At 35.3% G+C, this 20,354-nt stretch overlaps 1 protein-coding gene across 8 annotated transcripts; it reads right to left on the minus strand.

Annotated features, from left to right (window-relative positions):
- Nucleotides 1–1,794: 1,794 nt before the first annotated feature.
- On the minus strand, nucleotides 1,795–19,566 carry LOC143458647 (calcyphosin-like protein). Of its 8 annotated transcripts, XM_076955486.1 has the most exons (6): nucleotides 14,980–18,030; nucleotides 13,793–13,916; nucleotides 13,355–13,563; nucleotides 10,209–10,386; nucleotides 9,809–10,018; nucleotides 1,795–3,666 (listed from the first exon to the last, which is right to left on the minus strand). In XM_076955486.1, exons 3-6 carry the CDS (start codon nucleotides 13,489–13,491, stop codon nucleotides 3,565–3,567), a joined length of 627 nt encoding a protein of 208 aa, XP_076811601.1. In that variant the 5' UTR covers nucleotides 13,492–13,563; nucleotides 13,793–13,916; nucleotides 14,980–18,030; the 3' UTR covers nucleotides 1,795–3,564. The 8 variants fall into 8 exon arrangements, with proteins under 8 accessions (XP_076811601.1, XP_076811599.1, XP_076811600.1 ...); XM_076955484.1 differs by lacking the exon at nucleotides 14,980–18,030 and adding an exon at nucleotides 19,128–19,566 and having other exon boundaries at nucleotides 13,355–13,916; XM_076955485.1 differs by lacking the exon at nucleotides 14,980–18,030 and adding an exon at nucleotides 18,110–18,124 and having other exon boundaries at nucleotides 13,355–13,916.
- Nucleotides 19,567–20,354: the final 788 nt, after the last annotated feature.

A 20,354-nucleotide genomic window follows, 5' to 3' on the forward strand; every position in this document is an offset into this window, starting at 1 on the left:
ACTACTGCGTACAGGAAAAGGAAAATACTCCTATTTCAATAGCATTGCTTAAGCAAATGAAAACATGATATCAGGCGCATGTTTCGCTGTGATGCCACTTCATTTGGTATTTTCAGTGAAGTAAAGGAAACTCCCGGTTGTAAACCGACCCTACCAGCAAAATAAAATGCAAATGTGTAACGCAAAAACAGCAAGACGTGACTCACCAACACCTGCTTCAAGGTCTAAACTCTAAAAGTTATATACGGGCGTTGGAAACATGCCCTAGAGCGCTTATTCGTAAAGCCATATTGCAGTAACTACAGATGTTCACTAAGCATTACCTTTTCATAGCAGTTCTTTTTGTGTCGGTTTTGTTAAGTTAATTACTAAAACCTGTGTCGAAAGCATATGACGCATGCCATGGCAACCAGATATTTGAGATCATGAAATGAAGGTTAATGACAGATTCGATTGTTGCACTTTTTTCAAGATTCCGTAATGGAATCGTAAAGCCTATAACGGAAATACCAACCTTTTTTCCTTTACAGTTTGTCTCTAATTTAAGATCATAGCTATAGTTTTCATGTCGGGTCTTTTGATATTTGTGCAAGTTGTTTTCTGGGTGATCTCCCTTATGCCTGATGGGGTCTCCGTGGTAATGCAGTCATGAGAATTCCATTCTCTGGGATTGAATACATACACATTTACACATCAGAGGCTAGCAAAAACAATGCAAAAAATCTTCTTTAACTATTGTGTGTAGTTTTTCGTTATTTCTGCTTGGAATAAAAATCGTCACTAGGACTACGCTGTTTGCAATCCTGTGTACTGCAAATATAACTCGTAATTTAACAGTTATGAAAAAAAAAATCTGCTCATATCGGGTCGGTAGCGTAGTCGTTAAAGAAAGAGCATTGGGTATATTTTCAGCAAGTTTATACCCAATGTTCCCCGCTTCTCGAATTTACCGAATCCTTCCTCTTTCCCAACCGAATTTCAGCAAAATTGCATGTGAAGAAGTGCTTTTCGGTACAGTTTCGTATGTATCGCACAATGATAACTTGCAGCCATTGCATACTTGAATTAATCTCACTCCTGAATGACCTCTAGCGTTAACATAATTCAGATTCTCATTAAACTAGATGACACAGGCGCCCGAGCGCATTTTTATACATTCCAAGGTCAAATTTTTAGAGACGATTTTCGGTTTTGTTCTCGTACGGAAGTAATGTTTCAATGTTACACGTCGAGAGAGTGCATGTATTTTAACGGAAGCATGGGAGTGGCCTTCGAACTAAAGCAAACATCTTTCTGCAACAAAGTGACTTTCTGATTTCAAATGTATGCCCTGGCATTTTCCAAACAGGTGCACCTCTTCAATAAACGCACGCTTAAGTGTTCCAGTCGCTGCAAATATTGACCTATTACCAACATTCTCAAGCAGAATACAGGGCTTTATAAAATTTGTCCTCCTACGTCTCTTAAATCAGTCGTTTCCCTCTGAGAAAATATTAAGCAAAATTCTATAGACAATAATTTATATGAAAGCGCCATGATGTTCGTCAAAATGTTGTTTTTATACGCATGATTCCAGGAAACTTACAAAACAAAAACGTAGCCTACAAACGTTTATATTGTCCACTGACTTACCATGGTTAATTTTTTGAAAAATTTGGGTGGTGCGATGGCCTTGCTACGCCCCCGTAGTCAACCCATATGTTAAATAAATTGAATCGAATCCCTGAAACACCTCAACACTTGCGGAACTCCTCTATGTGCAAAACAAACATTATCTGGCCTCAAACACGTACATAAATAAAACAATGTTCATTTACAAACTTTGCATCAAAAATGTTAAATGGCAAAATTCATCAAGCAATGCATAACTAAACTATACATATATGAATTATATCGATGTTAATAAAGGGGTTGACGTGTACTGCATAAAACTGAAGAAAGACCAGCTGCTATAAAAATGCTCTCTATATATGTGCAGAGGTGGGCAGTCGGTAGATTAAAGATAAAGGTGCCGGGACTTGAAAAAGAATGTACTGAGGGTAACGGTATTCGGCACCTTTTCAAAACAGGACTTTGGTAGTTAGTCGGTACTCTGTACTTTTTATACGATTGATCCTGCTAATAATGCAATTTTTGCCCTTAATATGGCCAAGTTACATGATACCTTAAGTCGGCGGTGCCCAAACTTCTTTCACTGGGAGCACTAAAAGTTAACGAGTGAGCGGCACTAACTATCTGTGAATACCGCTGCTATGCCTACAACGTAATGAAAGTCGAGAAGAACATTCACAATTAGCGTTGGCGGTAAAATCCACTTTGTAACCGAAAATGGTAAACAGTAGGCCTAGGTCTAGAAAACATCTCTCCAAGTCACAAAATGTAACGACTCGCTTGCCTACTCTAATATGTACTGTGGCCGTCTGCGTTTGTACGTGTTGAAGATGCCCAAAATAACGTAAGCTATTTATGCCTCCATATATTGTTTAAGGTTAAAAGTTCATCTCGGCATTGCAAATGCTCAGCAGAACAGCTAACAAATGAAAAACTGATTAAACTTTATTTACGAACTTACAAACGTAATGTTAAGTTAGGTACTCGGTAGTCAACCAAATTAGAAACGGAACCGTACATAAAAAAGCAATTAACGCAAAACTGTTAATTAAGGAGGAAAACGAAAAGTTAACAGGAAAATGTCTGAAGCATGGCGCTTGCCGCCACAGTACCACAAACCCTAAGTCTACCCAGCACTACATAACACAAAAACTAATAGAATTGTTCTGATGATTTTACTCCGAATATGGGCGGACATCAATAAAGGACGACAATTTTTTATCGTTCGTAATGGGAGTAGCTATGCAAAAATACGTCACATACAGTATTGAAGGTCACAAGCCATATTGAAATAAAATTTGTTGGTTTTGGACTCTCAAATGTTAGTTTCATATTTCTTCATTTAAAGTTACGCGTGAACACGATGATGATGGGCCACTAAAAAAGAGGTGGTGGACAGCAGCTGGCTCTCGGGCTATAGTTTGGACACCCCTGCTCTAGGTCACAACATATGTAAACTCTAGACATTTATGAAAAAACAGCCAATGTTGAAAGTAGGCATTAGGGTTTAATTCAAATGAACTTTAGAAATATATACTTCTCAAAACCTTTGCCTTAATTACCTTAAAGGTACCAAGTACTGGGACCGACTAAAACTTCTTGAAAAAAGGAATTTGGTACATTTTTTCAAAAGTGCCAACAGTACTGGTTTCAGTAGTGAAAAATTACCGCGGTACAATAATTCAGTACTATAGTACTGCCCACCTCTGAAATATATGATACACAAACGAACCTGAATCATCATGGAAAGACACAAAACAGAAAATAATAATTAATTGCTATTCATGTCAAAATGAATACGAGACAAGAAACAGAGAACTATATGAACCATTCTACGCATAATCAAAAAAGACAAATATACAAAACTATAAGTAAATAAAAATGCAGTCTTGATTCTGAAAACTACAATACAGAAAGACCTTTGTGTTGATTGAAGCTTGAAGTACTCTATTATCACAGTTTCCAAGCTTTCCTCATCATTACATCAAAGTACACATCCTGATCTATAGAAGCGCTTACTCCAACATAGTAATTATAAAATTCATCATATGTGACCTAAAAAATTAAGACTAAGTTTTAAAAATGCCAAATTTTAATAGCTTTAAAATTGATTATGCCCTAGCTTATAGATTATATTACATACCAAAATTAAATAAACTCAAAAATTAGTGTGTCAAAACACACATTAAAAACAACAAACTTCAGAAAATTGATGTTTGTTGCTGTACTGGTAACTGCCCTTTGCACAGATATTGAAGCTAATAATAATTCTTACAATGAAATTAATACTAGTAATAACAAATTTCAAAATAAAAACACAACACCAATTCATGTGGATAGAATTTCGTACAAGATATTTACTGTACATATATATTTATCACTATCAAACTCTTAAATCATCAATGTCGCACCCATAGGCATCATGGGGCCCTGTTAGAGGTTTTCATTGTTGTGTATGCCCAGTAATGACAATACTCTTCAATTAAGCAGTATACAGTTATTGGGAACACTCTGGCCAGTGGCAATTGATCGAAACAAACCAATTTCACATAAGGATTGTACTGATTGGGATAATATAACAGAGAGTGGTATAGAATTTGCATTTGTGGTATTTTTCAGAATTGCAGCGGCAAGCAGGTTGTTACATTAGTGTGCTCATATATTGCAAAACTTATTTAAAATTGCATAAAACCAATCATTTTTGACTTATACTTAGTGTTAAACTTAACCAAGTGTAAAACAATTTATTCATTGTGCAGCTTGTATTTGAAAAATAAATTGAAAATTGCTGTCTTAGATCATGAGAACAGAGCAGACCTATGTTATGGTACTACCACAGGTAGAGTCCTTTGTGGACTTGATTAAAGTTACTGTATTTATAGATTATTATTAGATAGTATATTTGGAATTATATTTTAATATAGTTATTCAGCAATGCGGCTAAGAACTCAATGTAACTGCCACAATGAAAGAGGGTTTTGGGCTAAAAAAATAACAAATAATGGGGATTGGGGTGACAGACTTTAATTGCCCAGCTTTTGAAAATAAATAAAACAAACATAGAAAAGTTCTTAGTAACACTGAACAGACCCGAAACTTCAACCACTATTTTGTCATAAAACAAGATGTGGCAGTATGAAGATGGTAAGTTAAGTGTCTATGCACCTGACATGTGAACAAGCTCTTGTTGGAAAATGTAGGATATCAGCATCAGTGGAGCTGCATACCTACCCTACACCAATTGGAGTTGATCCATGGCGAAGGGGCACTAAGTCTTGAAGCAGCTTTCCAAGAATGTTTCATGACCAGAAAGAAAAAAAAATGAAAAAGACTAGTACAAACAACAGCAAAAATGAAAGTAAAAATATCATCAAGGGAGAATGAAAAAAAAACCTACAAAACTAAAGTGATGGCCAACAAAAGTTTACAATAATCGATAATGATGACAGAAAACCTTACTGCGATGAACAAATGTTGGTAAAAAAGTGTAAAATTTCTAAACAATTTTTTACAGACACTGGAGCTAGAGTATTGAAACGGATGGCCACTTTTAGTGCAGGCACAAATCATATGCCATGTCTTCAAACCTCTTGGTATCATTAAGCCATGTGGATGCAATTGGTTTTATAGATAAGTTATATAAAACATTTTCTTTGTTATCATTTTTATACTACCATTGTAGTATTTATATGGCCTACTGAGTACTATTATTTTATGAATCTGCCCTCCTTGCAATATCTTACATTGCCTCCTCCTTACATATGAGAAACTATGATATGAGAAATCATACTTCATGGGTGGGAAAATAGCTATGACCCACCATGCCGATCTTCATCTGTGCGCAAACGATGTATGCATAACGTACGTGTGTTAGCATAACAAAAGCACGTATGCAGAAAACTCACTGCGTTGTTGCACAATAAAACATTTAGCGTAATCAAAGCAATTATCCACGTATGCATATGCATGAATAAATATTTTTGTTTTATCACAATGCTTTGTCTTTGCATCACTCACACTACACGTTTGTGAATACAAGCAACCCTGTTCTGTTGTTCAAAAGCTTTAGCTTGCAGAAGGTAGCATCAAGGTACTTGGCAGTTTCACCTTTGATGTCTGTGTTTAGTATTTACTGTAGTTACAGGAGTTGAGTTATTTGTAGTAATTAAGCATATATGTACAATATTTATTCAAATTTTTAGCAATCTTACAATGTTGGCAAAACGAAGAAAAGTTGATGCTGAGTGCCGAGGTTTTAATGAAGTATGGGAGAACAAGTACTTTTTCACTAACCATTTTGGTAGACCCACATGTTTGATTTACAAAGTTTCTGATGCTGTAAACAAGAAATTCAATATAAAGCGCCATTATGACACAAAGCATGGCAATTTTTCCATTGTTCACAGGTCAAACAAGGAAAGACAGACTGAACCAACTTAGAAATAGCTTGAATCAGCAGAGTTTGGTATTCCAAAAACAAACCATTAAATCAAAAAATATTACTCTTGCTAACTACAAGGTAGCAAAATTAATAGCAGAAGACAAGAGACCATTTACTGATAGGGAATTTGCAAAAAAATGTATGATGGCTGTTGTTGAAACCATTTGTCCGGAGAAAAAAAGCTATTTTCAGATGTCAGTCTTTCAGCAACAACCGTAACCCGACAATAGAAGAGCTGTCTGAGAATGTGAAATCTAGCCAGAAAGACTGCTTTGAAGATTTACAGTTTTTCTCAATAGCAATAGATAAGAGCACAGACATGACAGATTTGCTAGCAGTATTTGTGTGTGGAATAAACGAAGAATTTCATGTTGTTGAGGACTTTGTTCAATTGGATCCTATCAAGGGTACTACTGCAGGAAGCAATATTATGAAGGCATTACTTCAATGTCTTGAAGTCATGAATCTGAATCTCTCAAAACTGGTGTCAATAGCAACTGATGGAGCACCGTCAATGGTTGGGAAAAATAAAGGTGTCGTGTATTGGCTTCAAAAACACATAGAAAGCCAAGGAATTAATATCAACATTTTGGAATTATACTGTCTCATTCACCAGCAGGCCTTGTGCGTAAAAGTGCCAAGCTTGAAGGACGTAATAGTGAAGTCTGTAAACTTCATTCTGTCTCGAGGATTGAACCATCATCAATTTCGCCAACTACTAAGCAGAGAATCAGTATGGTGACTTGCTTTATTTCTGCAAAATCCGCTGGCTCAGTCGAGGCGATATTCTACAAAGAGTGTACACACTGAGAGAAGAAATAGCAACCTTCCTTGAAAATAAAAACATGAAAGCTGAAAAATTTTGCGATCCAGAAAGGGTTTCTAATTTGGCATTTCTGGTTGATTTAACATTGCATTTGAATAAGTTGGACTTGCAGCATCAGGGGAAGCATCAAATGATACACGAGATGTGGAGATACGCACATTTGAGACAAAACTACGACTCTGGGAAAAGTTAGCTGGAAAATGCAAATTATGCTCACTTTGCTACACTGCGAGAGAGCAAACCTACAAGCAGTACTTTATTTATTTCTTTGATACGACATTTAAAAACTGAATTTTCATCCTGCTTAGTTGATGTTCGTTCTCTCAAAAATGATATCAAATTATTCAGTAATCCATTTGATGTACAAGTGGATGCAGTACAAGAGAAGTATCAAATGAAACTAGTCGAGCTGCAATGCAGTAACAACTTAAAGTCAAAATTTCACACCATTATCATTGCATGACTTTTATAAGAAATATCTTATACAAATATCGAACAATATCCCAACTTGATCAATCATGCCAAAAAGACGGCATCAATGCTTGGTAGCACTTACACGTGTGAACAACTACTTTCGTCAATGAAACTCACCAAGAGCAAGCTTAGAACACAGCTTACTGATAACCACTTGCAAGATGTTATGCTTCTTGCCTCATCCAACCTATCGCCTGAGCTTACAAAACTTTCTAGCATGAAGCAACACCAAATATCACATTAATTTTATACTGTCAATAAATGTATTTTGTGTTTTCGTTATGAATTGTTACTACTTTTGTTAGGATTAATCTATAGCTAAGTAAGGTGATAATTTCATAAAAATGACTTAAATTCGCGAACTTTAATAGAATCATAAAAAGGGAAGGAAACGGAATTGTTAGTGGAAAATTAGTATAGTTGATATCTTGCAGAGTTTGGTTTTGGCCAGCGGCTAGAGAAAGGTTGCCAACCCCTGCTGTAGAAAATGTTCCAAACTTTCACCAGTTATATTTGATCATGCGGCTGATCAGCAAACACTTTTGATCTTTGATCAACAGTTTTTTCCACATAGAAAATAAACTGGATTTCCACTGCAGCTGATGTGGGCTAAGCTTTGTGTAGAAACACACCTGTAGCTTGAGGAATGTTTGAGCTTGAGAAGTTTATTATTGTTTCCTGATCTCAATTGGCAAACAGTTGCAACAGTTGCTTAAAACAGTGAGAGGCAAGTCCAAAAACAAGTTGGCCTTAAGTCAAATAGTTGTCCGGTCAGTGTAGTGGGAAGCTGCTGTAAACAAGTTACCCATCTGGGAAACACATGTTCCGAAGACGACAGCAAGCCAGTGTCACAAAAATCTTTAATGCAGCATTTGTTTTAAATTGTTGTCACTTTTGCAGTTATTAAATCTGTATCGATGTTTAAATAAGCATACAACAACAGAGTACAATGGTAATATGTAGGTAGCATGCATTAAAAAAAGAGATAAAATTACTTTAGTGTCTTGCCAGCAAGATTCATGCATCAAGCAGCATCTGTCAAAATGCTACAAAGTTTTTATTCAGTGTTCCGATTACGCGCAAGGTATCATCATCAACAATAGTATCAATTATGACACTGTTGTTAACACTTTCGTCAAGGAAAACTCAGTTAACGAAGAAGGTTTCTATTGGAGTCTTCAAGCTTCTCACATGTACTTCAACATACATTTTCTAAGCAACATCAGCTTTATCTATGACCAAAAATACCTCTTTTCATCAAGCACTTTTTCACTTCCTTTTTGCGAGGCTCGGTTGGCAACGCTTGCTGGGGTAGCATTTTCAGATGTTATCACAGAGTCAGGTTTTATTGCAGCATGATTCAGCTCGTGAAGAGTCAAAAATGTTGAGATTATCTTATCAATACATTCATGTGGTTGCACTTGCTTGATGAATGTTTGTTCTGCATTCAATGCACTTTAATCTGTCTCTTTAATCCAGCTTGATGTTGCTTTTTATTTTGATGACTTTGTACAAAGTTTTTTTATTGTACTTAATTAAAGCTTCACAAAAATTGTGTCTTAAATCATCCCCAGGATTGGTAGTAAATTCATTTTGGAACTTTCTAAAAATCTGTCTAATAAGATAATTTACATTGGTTAGGCATTTTGCTACTATACAGTTTTTATAATAAGTCTAAACATAATGTATTTTCTGAAGAGAGCGTGACATAACAAAAAAAGATAATGCTATGTAAGGATGTGCCTTGAGGAATTTTATTTGGGTTCATGCAAACCCGAATATCATACAGGTTGACACATGCGAATCCAAAATCTATTTGCATCAACATCAATAAATGATCTTGATTGCGAGGAATCTAAACCTTTTTTAGCTTAGCCACCAAAGTTGATAGGTTTACAAATAATAACGTATTCAAGTTTGTCATTCTTGGACGTTCATCTTTGCCCGAATCTTCCAAGCAGGTTATATTCACGAGTTTGGGTTTGTTTAAGTCCGACCCTATATTTGAGTATAATCAGAAACAAAACTGAAACAACTTCAACACCTGTAGATGATAATTTCACACAATGAACAATTCTTAGTTGGATACAGTAATGTTAAGTTACAGTGTTTGTTGACTATATGTGTTTGTTTTTAATTTGAAATGTTTTTATTGTATATTAAAGATTAAATTATTTGCCAGGCCTTAGGGTTGCTTTTCTGGATGTTTTCATTACCTACCTACTTGTACTATGCATTCATTGTATAATACAAAAAATAGCCATATTAGAGACCAAATTAAATACCGTCAACTGTACCCTTTCTATGTATGTTTTAGGAAATTGCAGTTTTTCCCAAATTTAGCGCTGTCCACCAAAAACATTGCACAAGCACAAGCTTAACGCAATCCAAGGGCATTATTGCTATGGAGTAATAATTAATTAGAACTCTGGACTTGAGCGCTTAGCACTGGTTACCTCCCCATCAGCTTGTCCTGGGGTATCAAAGCTCTCAAGAAATTTTCGAAAGACATCATCTTCTGTCCATTCTCCATTTTGGAATTTTGGATGATGCTTAGCATTGTACACGCCACGTAGATCTTCTACAGTAATCACCCCATCACCAGTCTTGTCAAGTTTCCGAAATGCTTTTTGTATTAAGTTTTTTCGTGCTTTTGAGAGTGGTGGCTAGATATGAACGCATGAAATGAAACAATATCTTTAAAAAGTCACAAAAAGCCATCTATTCATAATGTCAAAAGCAACCAACAACCATGACAAAATTTGGCATATAAGTAGCGAGAAAGAAGAATGTATGCTGCATTAATACGGTAATTTATACCATAATGCATACAAGATTATACATAAAAATACATACCCTCAGATTTACCAGGAACTCATCAAAGTCAATATTTCCTGATCCATCCTTATCAAAGGCACTGAACATTTCCTGTACCTCACTTGGGTCCAAATCAACTCCATAGTCTCTTAAACCTTTTTTGAATTCCTTAAAATCAATTGTTTTATTGCCATCATCATCCATGATTTTGAAGGTTCTACAATTGAAAAAATGGTAGTAAAAGATGACACAAACATACCATGAAGTAATCTAGGTATGTAGCACTCGTTTGTAGTACTTACATTAGAACGTAAATTAATCTGTAATTTGAGATATATGAAACAAAACAATCAAAACTGATATGGTTTCATTAACAGGATGTACTAAATCAACTTCATTTCTGGGTTAATGTAAAACATGGTGAGGATTCTTCGTTAATTAATCCTGACACCATATTTCAATGTACATAAATCTGTTTTATTTAATGTCTAACTTAGTCTTGTTCAGGATGTTTTTCATTCTATTTCATCTGGGTAATAATAATTTAGCCAAGGTTTACCAACATGCAGCCCAGCGGATGACATGCAGTTTGAGCAAAGTTCAAGTGAAACTTGATGTCATGTTCAAAAGTCAAGAAATGTGTTTTTCTGGAGAATATCAAAAATCAAACTAGTTTACACAACTTAATCAGCAACATGTAGACTCGATGTAAGGCAGTTTAAGTAAACAATCACAGTTTGGCGATTTTAACACTAAAAATTTACTATCAGAGACTACTACTACCAGAGATCTACTTCGTAAAAGCAGAAGGAACAACCAACCTTACCATTTTATTAGCAACAAATTTTAAAAAAGCTTTCGATTCTATTGACCATAAATGGTTCTACCATGTGCTCATGAAAATGAATTTTCCCACACATTTTGAATTCGGTTCAAGATATTAACACTGATGCAACATTGAAAGTTTTAGTCAACAGCTTCATGACAAACAAGATAGAATTAAACAAAGGAGTTAGACAAAGTAACACGCTTAGCCTCTACTAATTCCTCATTACAGTGCATTGCAACCACTTATTTCCCACGTAAATCAAAATACCCTAATCTGTGGAATTAACAGTACAGGCAAAAAATAAATTAAACGGTTTGCTACGCCGATGATACAACCTTTTTACTAAAAGATCAGCTTTCGATTAATGAAACAATTTGCACTCTGGAAAAATTTACCCTCGCATCTGGACTATACTTGAATGCCTAAAAAAACTTACGTTTGACGTCAGCACATGTCCAAATTAACTGGACAACTTCTTTTCTGCAACTTTTAGGAACATTCATTGGCCACAACAACATTGACGACGTATGGGCTGTCCCGTTAAAAACTTTCAAGAAAAAAATAAAACACATTTCCAAATTTTATAATACCTTTGAAGAAAAAAATGTTCCCCTCAAATGAAAACTTTATCCTTAACTTCCTATCAAGCACAGACCCGTCCACTTCCCATCCAAGTTAGACATAAACTAAATAAACTTGTCAATCGTTTTATAAGTTTTATAACCAAAAAAACCCATACAAACCTAACGTTAGCAAATTTTCAAAACCCACTGGACAAAAGCGGTTATAATGACCTCAATATTGGTATTTATGCTAACCTTTTTTTTAAAAAAAACAAATTACCCATTACATTTATAATAGGCTTTTTTACACCCTTTTAATTTTCAGGACAAAATTATAGACGTGCAAATTGGCAGAACATTTCCTCCCACTTCAAATTATCCGTCCTTAATGATTTACAGCAATCTGCAGTCCCTCTACTTCACTTTCACCACCTTCTCAGCATTACTAAAACTTACAAACTAACTTACAAAATAATTGCTGCTTTTGAAGTGCTGTGTGTTTGCAACACAATCTTGTGTAACTTTTAAAATCTTACGACAATTTACTTGGGTCGCAAGTTTTTATAAATCTGAATTTTTTCAAAAAATGGGTCGCCTTAAAAACGTGTTGGGAACCACTGATCTAGGCTACTACCATAGTCGAGAGTATCATGCTAACCCGCAAATACTAACCTATCACATTATACTACTTACATAGAAAATAAGATTTACTAATCTCTTACATGGTTATTGGAATTTAATTTAAAAACCAGTAAACTGCGACCTGTCTACTAAACAGCTACTAGGTAAGAATAAAATGTCATAAAATACCAAAAATAGGCCTAATTGCAGTGAAAAAACAGACATCAAAACAAAAGGACCAAAAAGGAGAAAAAAGTTTAGAATCAGTGAAGCGTGACTTTGACCAAGCACAGAGGCCAAGAAAAAGTATCCAGTATAAAGAGTCATAGAAAACGAAGATGAATATGTGAAGCTCACTGTCGACTGCGTAGGTGGGTCCCCTTGTAGCATTACAACAAAGGGCGCTAGATCAGTGGTTCCCAAGTTTTTGATACATTCATCCCTTTACATATTTTTAACTTATCATTTCCCCTAAATAACATAAAAACACTGATAACTTTACCAATGATGGGTCAGTTTAAGTGAGGTAACCAGCTTGCCTCAAATATATGACATTTTTGACAAGTTGCATATAATTCAAAAATTTAGATGCCATATATTTTGTATTTCTATGTTAATGACTGCTGTGTAAAGGTTATTGAAGCCTAAAATGCTACTATGTGATGAGCAAGAGAAGAAATATAGTGTTACATAATTGCTTCTAAAGCTGCATCGATGCTTGAATCAATTAAGCAAGCTTTCACGAACATTGATTTTATTGTGACATCACAATTCATATCAACATGGACAAAACCAGATGAAAAATATTTCAATTTTTGGTATTTATTCTGGAAATGACAAATGGACTCCAATATTTTGCTCACTAGTCATTGCTCCTAAGTTTAATTACGTTTATTATCATGTATCTATTTTTTTAGTTTATCAAATTAAACATATGTGAATGTAAATAACAAAAAGCATTTGCTTTGTCATGTTGGACAACACGCAAAACTTTTATTCCTTTCTCTTGTCAATCTGTTTGTTTTTATTTATTTATTGGCTGGTACTTACAACATTATTTGTAAGTGGGTTTAAATGTAATACTACTCATGTTTTTCCCCAACAAATGGCAAGTATGTATATTTAAATTTTAATATAGATTTATAAGATAAGTATAATCAACTCAATCATACCTTCCCAAGCCTTTAATCCCACTAGAACCCCTGCTTAAACATTGCAACCTTAGACGTTCAATAGGGTTTTTTGTAGTGCTCAACTGCTTTTGAGCTTTCATAGCCATTTCTCGATCATGACGTGCCGTACCGGCCATACTGATTAATATTCAACTATTGGTTGCAAAACTGGTAAACAACACAACTATGTTATCTTCCTCAACTGAAACCTTCCAAAATAAAACAAGTTTAAATAAAGAAAATAATTTAATAATATTTAATATTACAAATCTAAATATTAGAAAATATTTACATATCAGGATTGGCTTTACAAAATGTGAATTTCAGTAATAGTAAAGCATTGACTAATTTTAAAATTTTTTAACAAAATGTTTATCATGAACACAGCGATGAATGGAACAGCTAATTGTTATACACACTGAAAACAGGCAAATCGACCTTAATCCAAGTTCGTTGGTAGAGACGTAATAAACTATTTATAGTGGCAGTTTTTAAGTGGTGGGAAATTTCGCAAGTAGAGGTGGGAAATAAATAACCGAGCAAATCCTTTGTAAACAGAAATCTAAACACAAAAAATATTGTTTTAAATACAAAGTATATATATAGCATAGGCTACAGCCTATCACTTTATATGCATTTTGCAGTGTACCAATTGCTCAATACACCAACGAGATGCGCACCAACTCACAGCCAATGTTCCCTCTAAGCTGCGCGCGTGCGCAAATGCGCACTGCTGTCACAGTCTCCGCGCACAAAAAATCTGTGCTGCGCACAAGAAAAAAATCCAACCTGAATTGAAAATAAAATAAACGCATAATAATGGCCACAGTGCGCACTGCGCACGTCTGATGTTGCTCACAGTGGACCAGGGGACCGCTCAGGGAGTTAGTGTGTTTGCTCAGACTCGTGAAAAATTAGAGGGAACATTACTCACAGCTCAATTGAACAATCAAGTATATGGATATGGATATAGTAATATGGAACGTAAACGTAACTTTTTTTAAACTTAAAAAATACAGCGGCAAACGAGTCGCTGTAACAGCATCAAATTACACTGGCCAACAGCAAATTATAACCAGAGAGGGCTTTACGTGTTCCCGAAAGCATTTCTGTTGCTTATTTTAAAAATGTCATCAATTTTTTCCGGCACATCAGGTATTTCAAATATTCTTATTCTTCTGTTTTAAAATTGGACCTACAATAACTTGGGCATTGCAGATTTTGCTATACATTGTAATTCCGCTTTGATATTTCAGAAGGCATTCGGTCTGTGGCTGAACTGATAAAGAAAGAAATATTTGATAAGAAGCAAGTATTTGCTAAATAAGTCAATTATTTAGTAGTTAAGGCCATATGTGATATGCTATAGGACTTTAATTTTCGGTAGTTTTAGTTGTTTGTTGCGTTGTTTGATTAAAACGCGGAAATAACGATCTATTTTATCAGAGCTATATACGTGCATTAATTTGATTTCTGCATAGTGTATATACATTGGTTTCATCACCATCATACCAAGAAAGTGCAAAAATACTCCAGACTTGTTTTGTTACATTTTCGTTAGTTTTACAATTACAACTCAATGACGAGGCATCAGTGCAGATCCAAGAAAGCTATACAAACCGTACTGCAGTTGTCTGTTGGAAGATGAAGACAAGCAGTGGGCTCCGCATCAAATATGTACTTCTTGTTCAAGCGGCTTTAGTAATTGGCTACACAAACAAACACCAGCAATAATTTTTGCTGTTCCTATGATATGGAGGAAACCTAAAGACCACTTTCAAGATCATTAATTTTGTCTTATAAATGTAAAAGGTTTTTCCTCAAACATGGAAGCAAAATTATCTCAAATCTAGAATCAGCACAAAGACTTGTTCCACATCACGCATCAAATGCCTGTACCACTTTCCCTTCAAGATGGACTTGATACTGCTACTGATGAAGTTGATGAGGTTGGTGATGAAGTATTTCTGGTCTGAGCGCTTGAACAAAAAGAAAGCTTGAAACCTATTCTTTTTACCCATGGATGCTTAAATGATCTTACAACAGGCCAAACCCTGCTCAAGCAAAAGACAAAATTGCTAACATCAAGATTAAAAAGAAAAAAAACTTGTTCGAGAAAGATGTGGCGGTTAGCCATTACAGAAAGCGCAATATGGGTCTATTAGCGCTCAGCAATACTCACAGTGGATGGACCACTCTGTTACAGCCATAAGTTCAAAAGTTGGGAAAGAAACACATAGCAAGTGGCGTATTTTTCTGTACTCCTCCAAAAGAAATCTCAAAGGTGTTCTTCTCCGCAATGGTAATAAAAAATACTCTTTCAGTTGCACATTCTGTACATTTAAAGGAAACTAATAAAAGTACAGAAATAAATGCCACTCAGTATGGTGATTATAAGAAATATTTGGGAAAACTTTTAAGTCATTGGCATTCTAATGAGAATGTAAGGAGAATTCACTAAACACTGCTGCTTTCGGTGTCTGTTGGATAGTCCCGCGACTGCTTAGCATTATAATAGAAAAGAATGGATAGCAAGAGTCTCATAAAGCCGAGAAATTTTAGCTACTAAGTTTCTACAGGAATTTTAGCTAACCATGGGTGGAGGAGTTAAAAGCAGTGGGTTTGTCTAGAACAGGGTGGTCCAAACCCAGGCCCGCGGGCCACATGTGGCCCGCAACATCATTATATGTGGCCCGCAGAACTTCATTTAATTCAGTGATTAGTAAAACTGATTACTAAACTTTTTCTTTTCAAGTACCAGTACATTAGTAGGCTACTGCTACTCGTCAGTAGGTTGCAGTATCACAGTGAAAAGTTTTGGGTTTTCGTTGATCAACGTGGAGTGTTGCGTCATAAACGCATGAAACCCGAATAAAGTAATTGTCACACAATCCTCTCTGCGTATTTTGAAAGTATGTATTAATCTTTAAGTGATCAATAAACAGGAAAGTTGTTTGAATTGTTTGACTATGGTTTAATGGTTTTCGTGTAAAATAAACTTACGTTTTCTTAGCACTGATGTAGCCTACTATGTGTGGCCCGCGAACAACGCTCAAAATAATATTGTGGCCCCAGATGCTGGCAGACTTGGACCATCCTGGTCTAGAACAACGATTTGCAACCTGCCTTAGTGCATACTGCAAGTGTAATACCACTGATAAAGTAAGAGCAATGTTGGAAATTGAGAAGATATATCTGCAACATTTCTGGTTAATTTGTCATTTCTCTGGTTCAAAACACTTGCACAATATACAAAATATATCCGGAAGCTATTTAAGGAAGATTTTCAAAACATTCTGATCATATTAATTTGAAACAAAGTTTGTTTAAATCAAAAATAACAATAAATGCATAAAATATTAAAATGCAAATATCTTGAATTTGAATTGAAAACACAATGAGTTGAGGATTTTCACATTTAAAGGTAAAGATTAACTACATTATAACCTGGAGGTTTTAAATGTTTCCTATAGAAGTGTTCTATGGAAAAGTATAGTACACAATATGTGTATAGTCTATATAGTGTATAGCAGGGGTGGCCAGACCTGCTTCATGCTCGAGCCGCATATAACAAATTCCAGTTTTAAAAGAGCCACAACAGAAAACAATAAAAAACACGAATTTATTCACTTACAACGAAGTGTAGCTATTGATAAACATTAGTGCTGCGTGGTGATACTATGAGTCTCCACCTGGGCTTCACCAACTCTTTTTGCAATTATTGGTATAACCGTAACCAAGACTTAAAACTAGGTCAGCCCTGACGTACAGCTTCAATTTGACAGTTTACTTAACTACAGTGTACAAGTTAGCACACTTCTGTACAATAATGTACTTTTTGGAGTGTAATTTGATTATTACTAACAATGAGTCCATTGTTACTACGTGTGATAGGACGCATTGTTTCATAATCTGATCAAACAACTCGTCTAGACCGGGAAAATGCATGTCTAATTCAACAATGCTAATTCATTAAAGAGCCGCAATCAAAGGCTCAAAGAGCCGCAGTTTGGCCACCCCTGGTGTATAGTATAAAAGTCTGTTTCCCTTTAGAAGGGTGTTTATGTGCTATTGAAAAAGTTTGCATTTAGAGCAATAAACACGTAGATCATAATTGAAAAGGCAATCAAGAAAGACTTTAACACTTCTTAACGATTTATTTTCAGAAACAAAGTTGTATTGTAGACGTTATACAAAACGTGAAAGCTAGCTTTCATAAATTTGTTTAATCATAGTGTTGACATCAACAAAAACAATTGAACTATCTAGATTGCAGAAAAAGAACCTTAGTAATATTTTAATCTCTTAGTATACCTGAAGAAGCAAGCTTATGCTTGCGAAAGATCATGTATAAGAATCAAAATTAAACATAACCAGCAGAGTGCCAACTTATATCTTGTTTTTATTTTACTAGAAAGAAATCTAAAAGATTATAGCAAATAAACCGAAATCTCTGTGGTCAATAGTTGTAATCAGAATAATACCAGTTCCAAAAATAAGTACCGAATAGTTTTGGATTCAGTTCTTAAAGATCGTTTATATCTTAAAATGCATATCGCCATAGGCACCTAACTTTCTACAATCCAGGAGAGGTCTTTATATAAATTGAGGATTCCTCTAATTTAAGAAACATTTGTACTACTTAATTTTGAAATGTAGGATATATATGTCATATGATTTTATTGCAAATATAAAATTAACATGAAAACGGTAGTAAGAGACAATAAAATGGAATCAAAATTTATAACAAGTCACCTGATCTGACTTGACCGCAAATTTTCAAGAGTCGCATTTACAGTTTGCATTATGAAATAAAAGGTAATGGTTGGTTAGTTTTCAAACTTCATTTGTTACCATTGCGTAACAATAATGAGTACAGTTTCATTGTTACCGCTATTGTCATGCAATAAATTCATTGCATGAGTTTTAATAACACTGCTTGAAAGACAACAAGACAAACGAACGAAAAGATAAACACGAAACCTGGGGTTTCTACTGTGAAATCTTTTTGATCATGAGTTATGGCATAGAAAACACAATATACACAATAAACCAAAAATGGTCAGCTTCACCTATTTCCTTTTTTCATATGCTTATGCCATTAGTTTACAAGGCAGGAAAAGGACACTCCCAAAGGCCATAATAATATAGTACAGGTTGGGGTACAAGAGAAAAATGTTAAAAATGAATAAAATTCAAAACTTTCTGAAAATTGCTAGTTGCAAAGTTGAAAACAGCAAAGTACAGTATTGTACAGTCAGATCTCGTTAATTCGAACCACTCTCTGTCGTCAAAAAATCTCGGTTTAGACAGGCATCTCGATAATCGAAATCTCGATAATCAAAAATGGGGCAAACTTTTTCATGGTGAATGTCAGACCCTACTGCTGTACTGTGACTGTAGGCCTAATGATTTGACATTCGAGCCTATTAGAGAAGTTCTAGGAGTGAGACTGCTACTTTCATTGCGTATAGACAATTGGCTATTGTTTTCGTCATTTACAACAAACGCACAAAAACTTGCAGTCACAATCAATCTTTTTCGCTCCACTTCATCATTCGGTTTGTCAGATTTTTTTCTATTAAATTAGTATATCTGTTGTGTCGGTGTCGGCCAGCAGGGTTTCTGAATTAAAGGGATAAAATGCATGGGAAGAAATCCTTTCCCTGCAGTTTTGTGTCGAATTGCGGGATTCCGGTACTTTGGATTAATGAGGTCTGAGTGTAACAAGTCAGACATAAAAGCATAGACTATAAACTAAGACAACGTTCACCTTATGTAACTTATTTTTCTTGGGCCATGAGTCACAGTGTACACCGGCTGCTTCCTTACACACCGAAATGCTTAACTGCACTCCAAGATCTCAGCGAAAATTGCCCTACTCTGCAGTCCAGCCAATGCTAGTCACCATTAGTGCAGTAGCCAGACTGCAGATTATGGAAGGAGCACACCCGAGAATGTAGATTTAGGTTAGGCTTAGGTTACTGTGTTATAAGATTCAAGTTAGGTTAAGACTGCAAAAACTAGCTTGAACGCACGATTTTTTCTGGCGAAATTAGTGGCAACCTTAACGATTTGCAGATAGCATTATCCTACTGGCAGGGGCCAATAAAAAACTAAAATTACCTTGTTTCTATTACGTAAACCTAACAAGGAAAAAGTACCATAATTCTAAAATTTGGCTACCAAAGACGCCAAGCTACCTAATTCAAACTTATGGCAATTCTGGACCTTGGTTTAAATTGTTTTCAAGGAAACCGCAACGGTTGCTATATGCAGTAAGTCATAGACATCTAAGAATAGAATTTTGGTAGAACCCTAGCAAGATCATTGAACCCAACACAACAAAAGGACAACGCGATGCGTCAGAGATGCACGTAAACGCATAGCAAAGCAACATGCGTGATTTAAGCATCCATACCAGAGGTGGTGAAGCATGAACTACAACGAAATAATGTAAAATAGTGAGTAAATTTCTGTTAATATTAGCAAATAAAAAAGTGGGAACACGGAGTTAAATTTTTCAGCAGAATTGATTGAAATTTTGGGTCGAATCACTGCATTTTTATCGCATCGTGCTTGGATCATCATTTTGAGATACAACTTAATTAGTCCAAATTACTACTAATTCTGGCCAATTGGAGAGAGAAAATTGGATACCATCGTAAATGTGAGTAAATTTCTGTTACTATTAGCAAATAAAAAAGTGGGAACACCAAGTTAGATTTCTCAGCAGAATCGATGAAATTTTAATCAAATCCCTGCATTTCCTGTCACGCTGAGGGTGGATGGAGTGTTGTTCGCGTACCTGATTGGTTCATCATATCATAGTTGATCATTTTTTATATTGTTTACCGATTTTATGCCTTATATTTTACATTACTTCGCTGTTGTTCATGCTTCACCACTTCTGATATGGATGATTAAGTCAAGCATGCTGCTTTGCTACTCGTTAGTGCACGGCCGTGCCGCGTCGCCTTGCTCTTTTGTTGCTTTGGGT

Source organism: Clavelina lepadiformis, chromosome 5, assembly GCF_947623445.1.
Source record: "Clavelina lepadiformis chromosome 5, kaClaLepa1.1, whole genome shotgun sequence".
Classification (NCBI taxonomy): domain Eukaryota; kingdom Metazoa; phylum Chordata; class Ascidiacea; order Aplousobranchia; family Clavelinidae; genus Clavelina; species Clavelina lepadiformis.

Excerpts from the sequence above, each read along its gene's own strand:
- LOC143458647 (XM_076955484.1), bottom strand. The coding sequence starts at position 13,491 with ATGGCCGGTACGGCACGTCATGATCGAGAAATGGCTATGAAAGCTCAA. Across the intron at positions 10,019-10,208 it reads AGTTCCTGGTAAATCTGAGG|CCACCACTCTCAAAAGCACG; the intron begins GTATGTATTTTT and ends GTTCATATCTAG. Across the intron at positions 3,667-9,808 it reads CAGGACAAGCTGATGGGGAG|GTCACATATGATGAATTTTA; the intron begins GTAACCAGTGCT and ends TTAATTTTTTAG.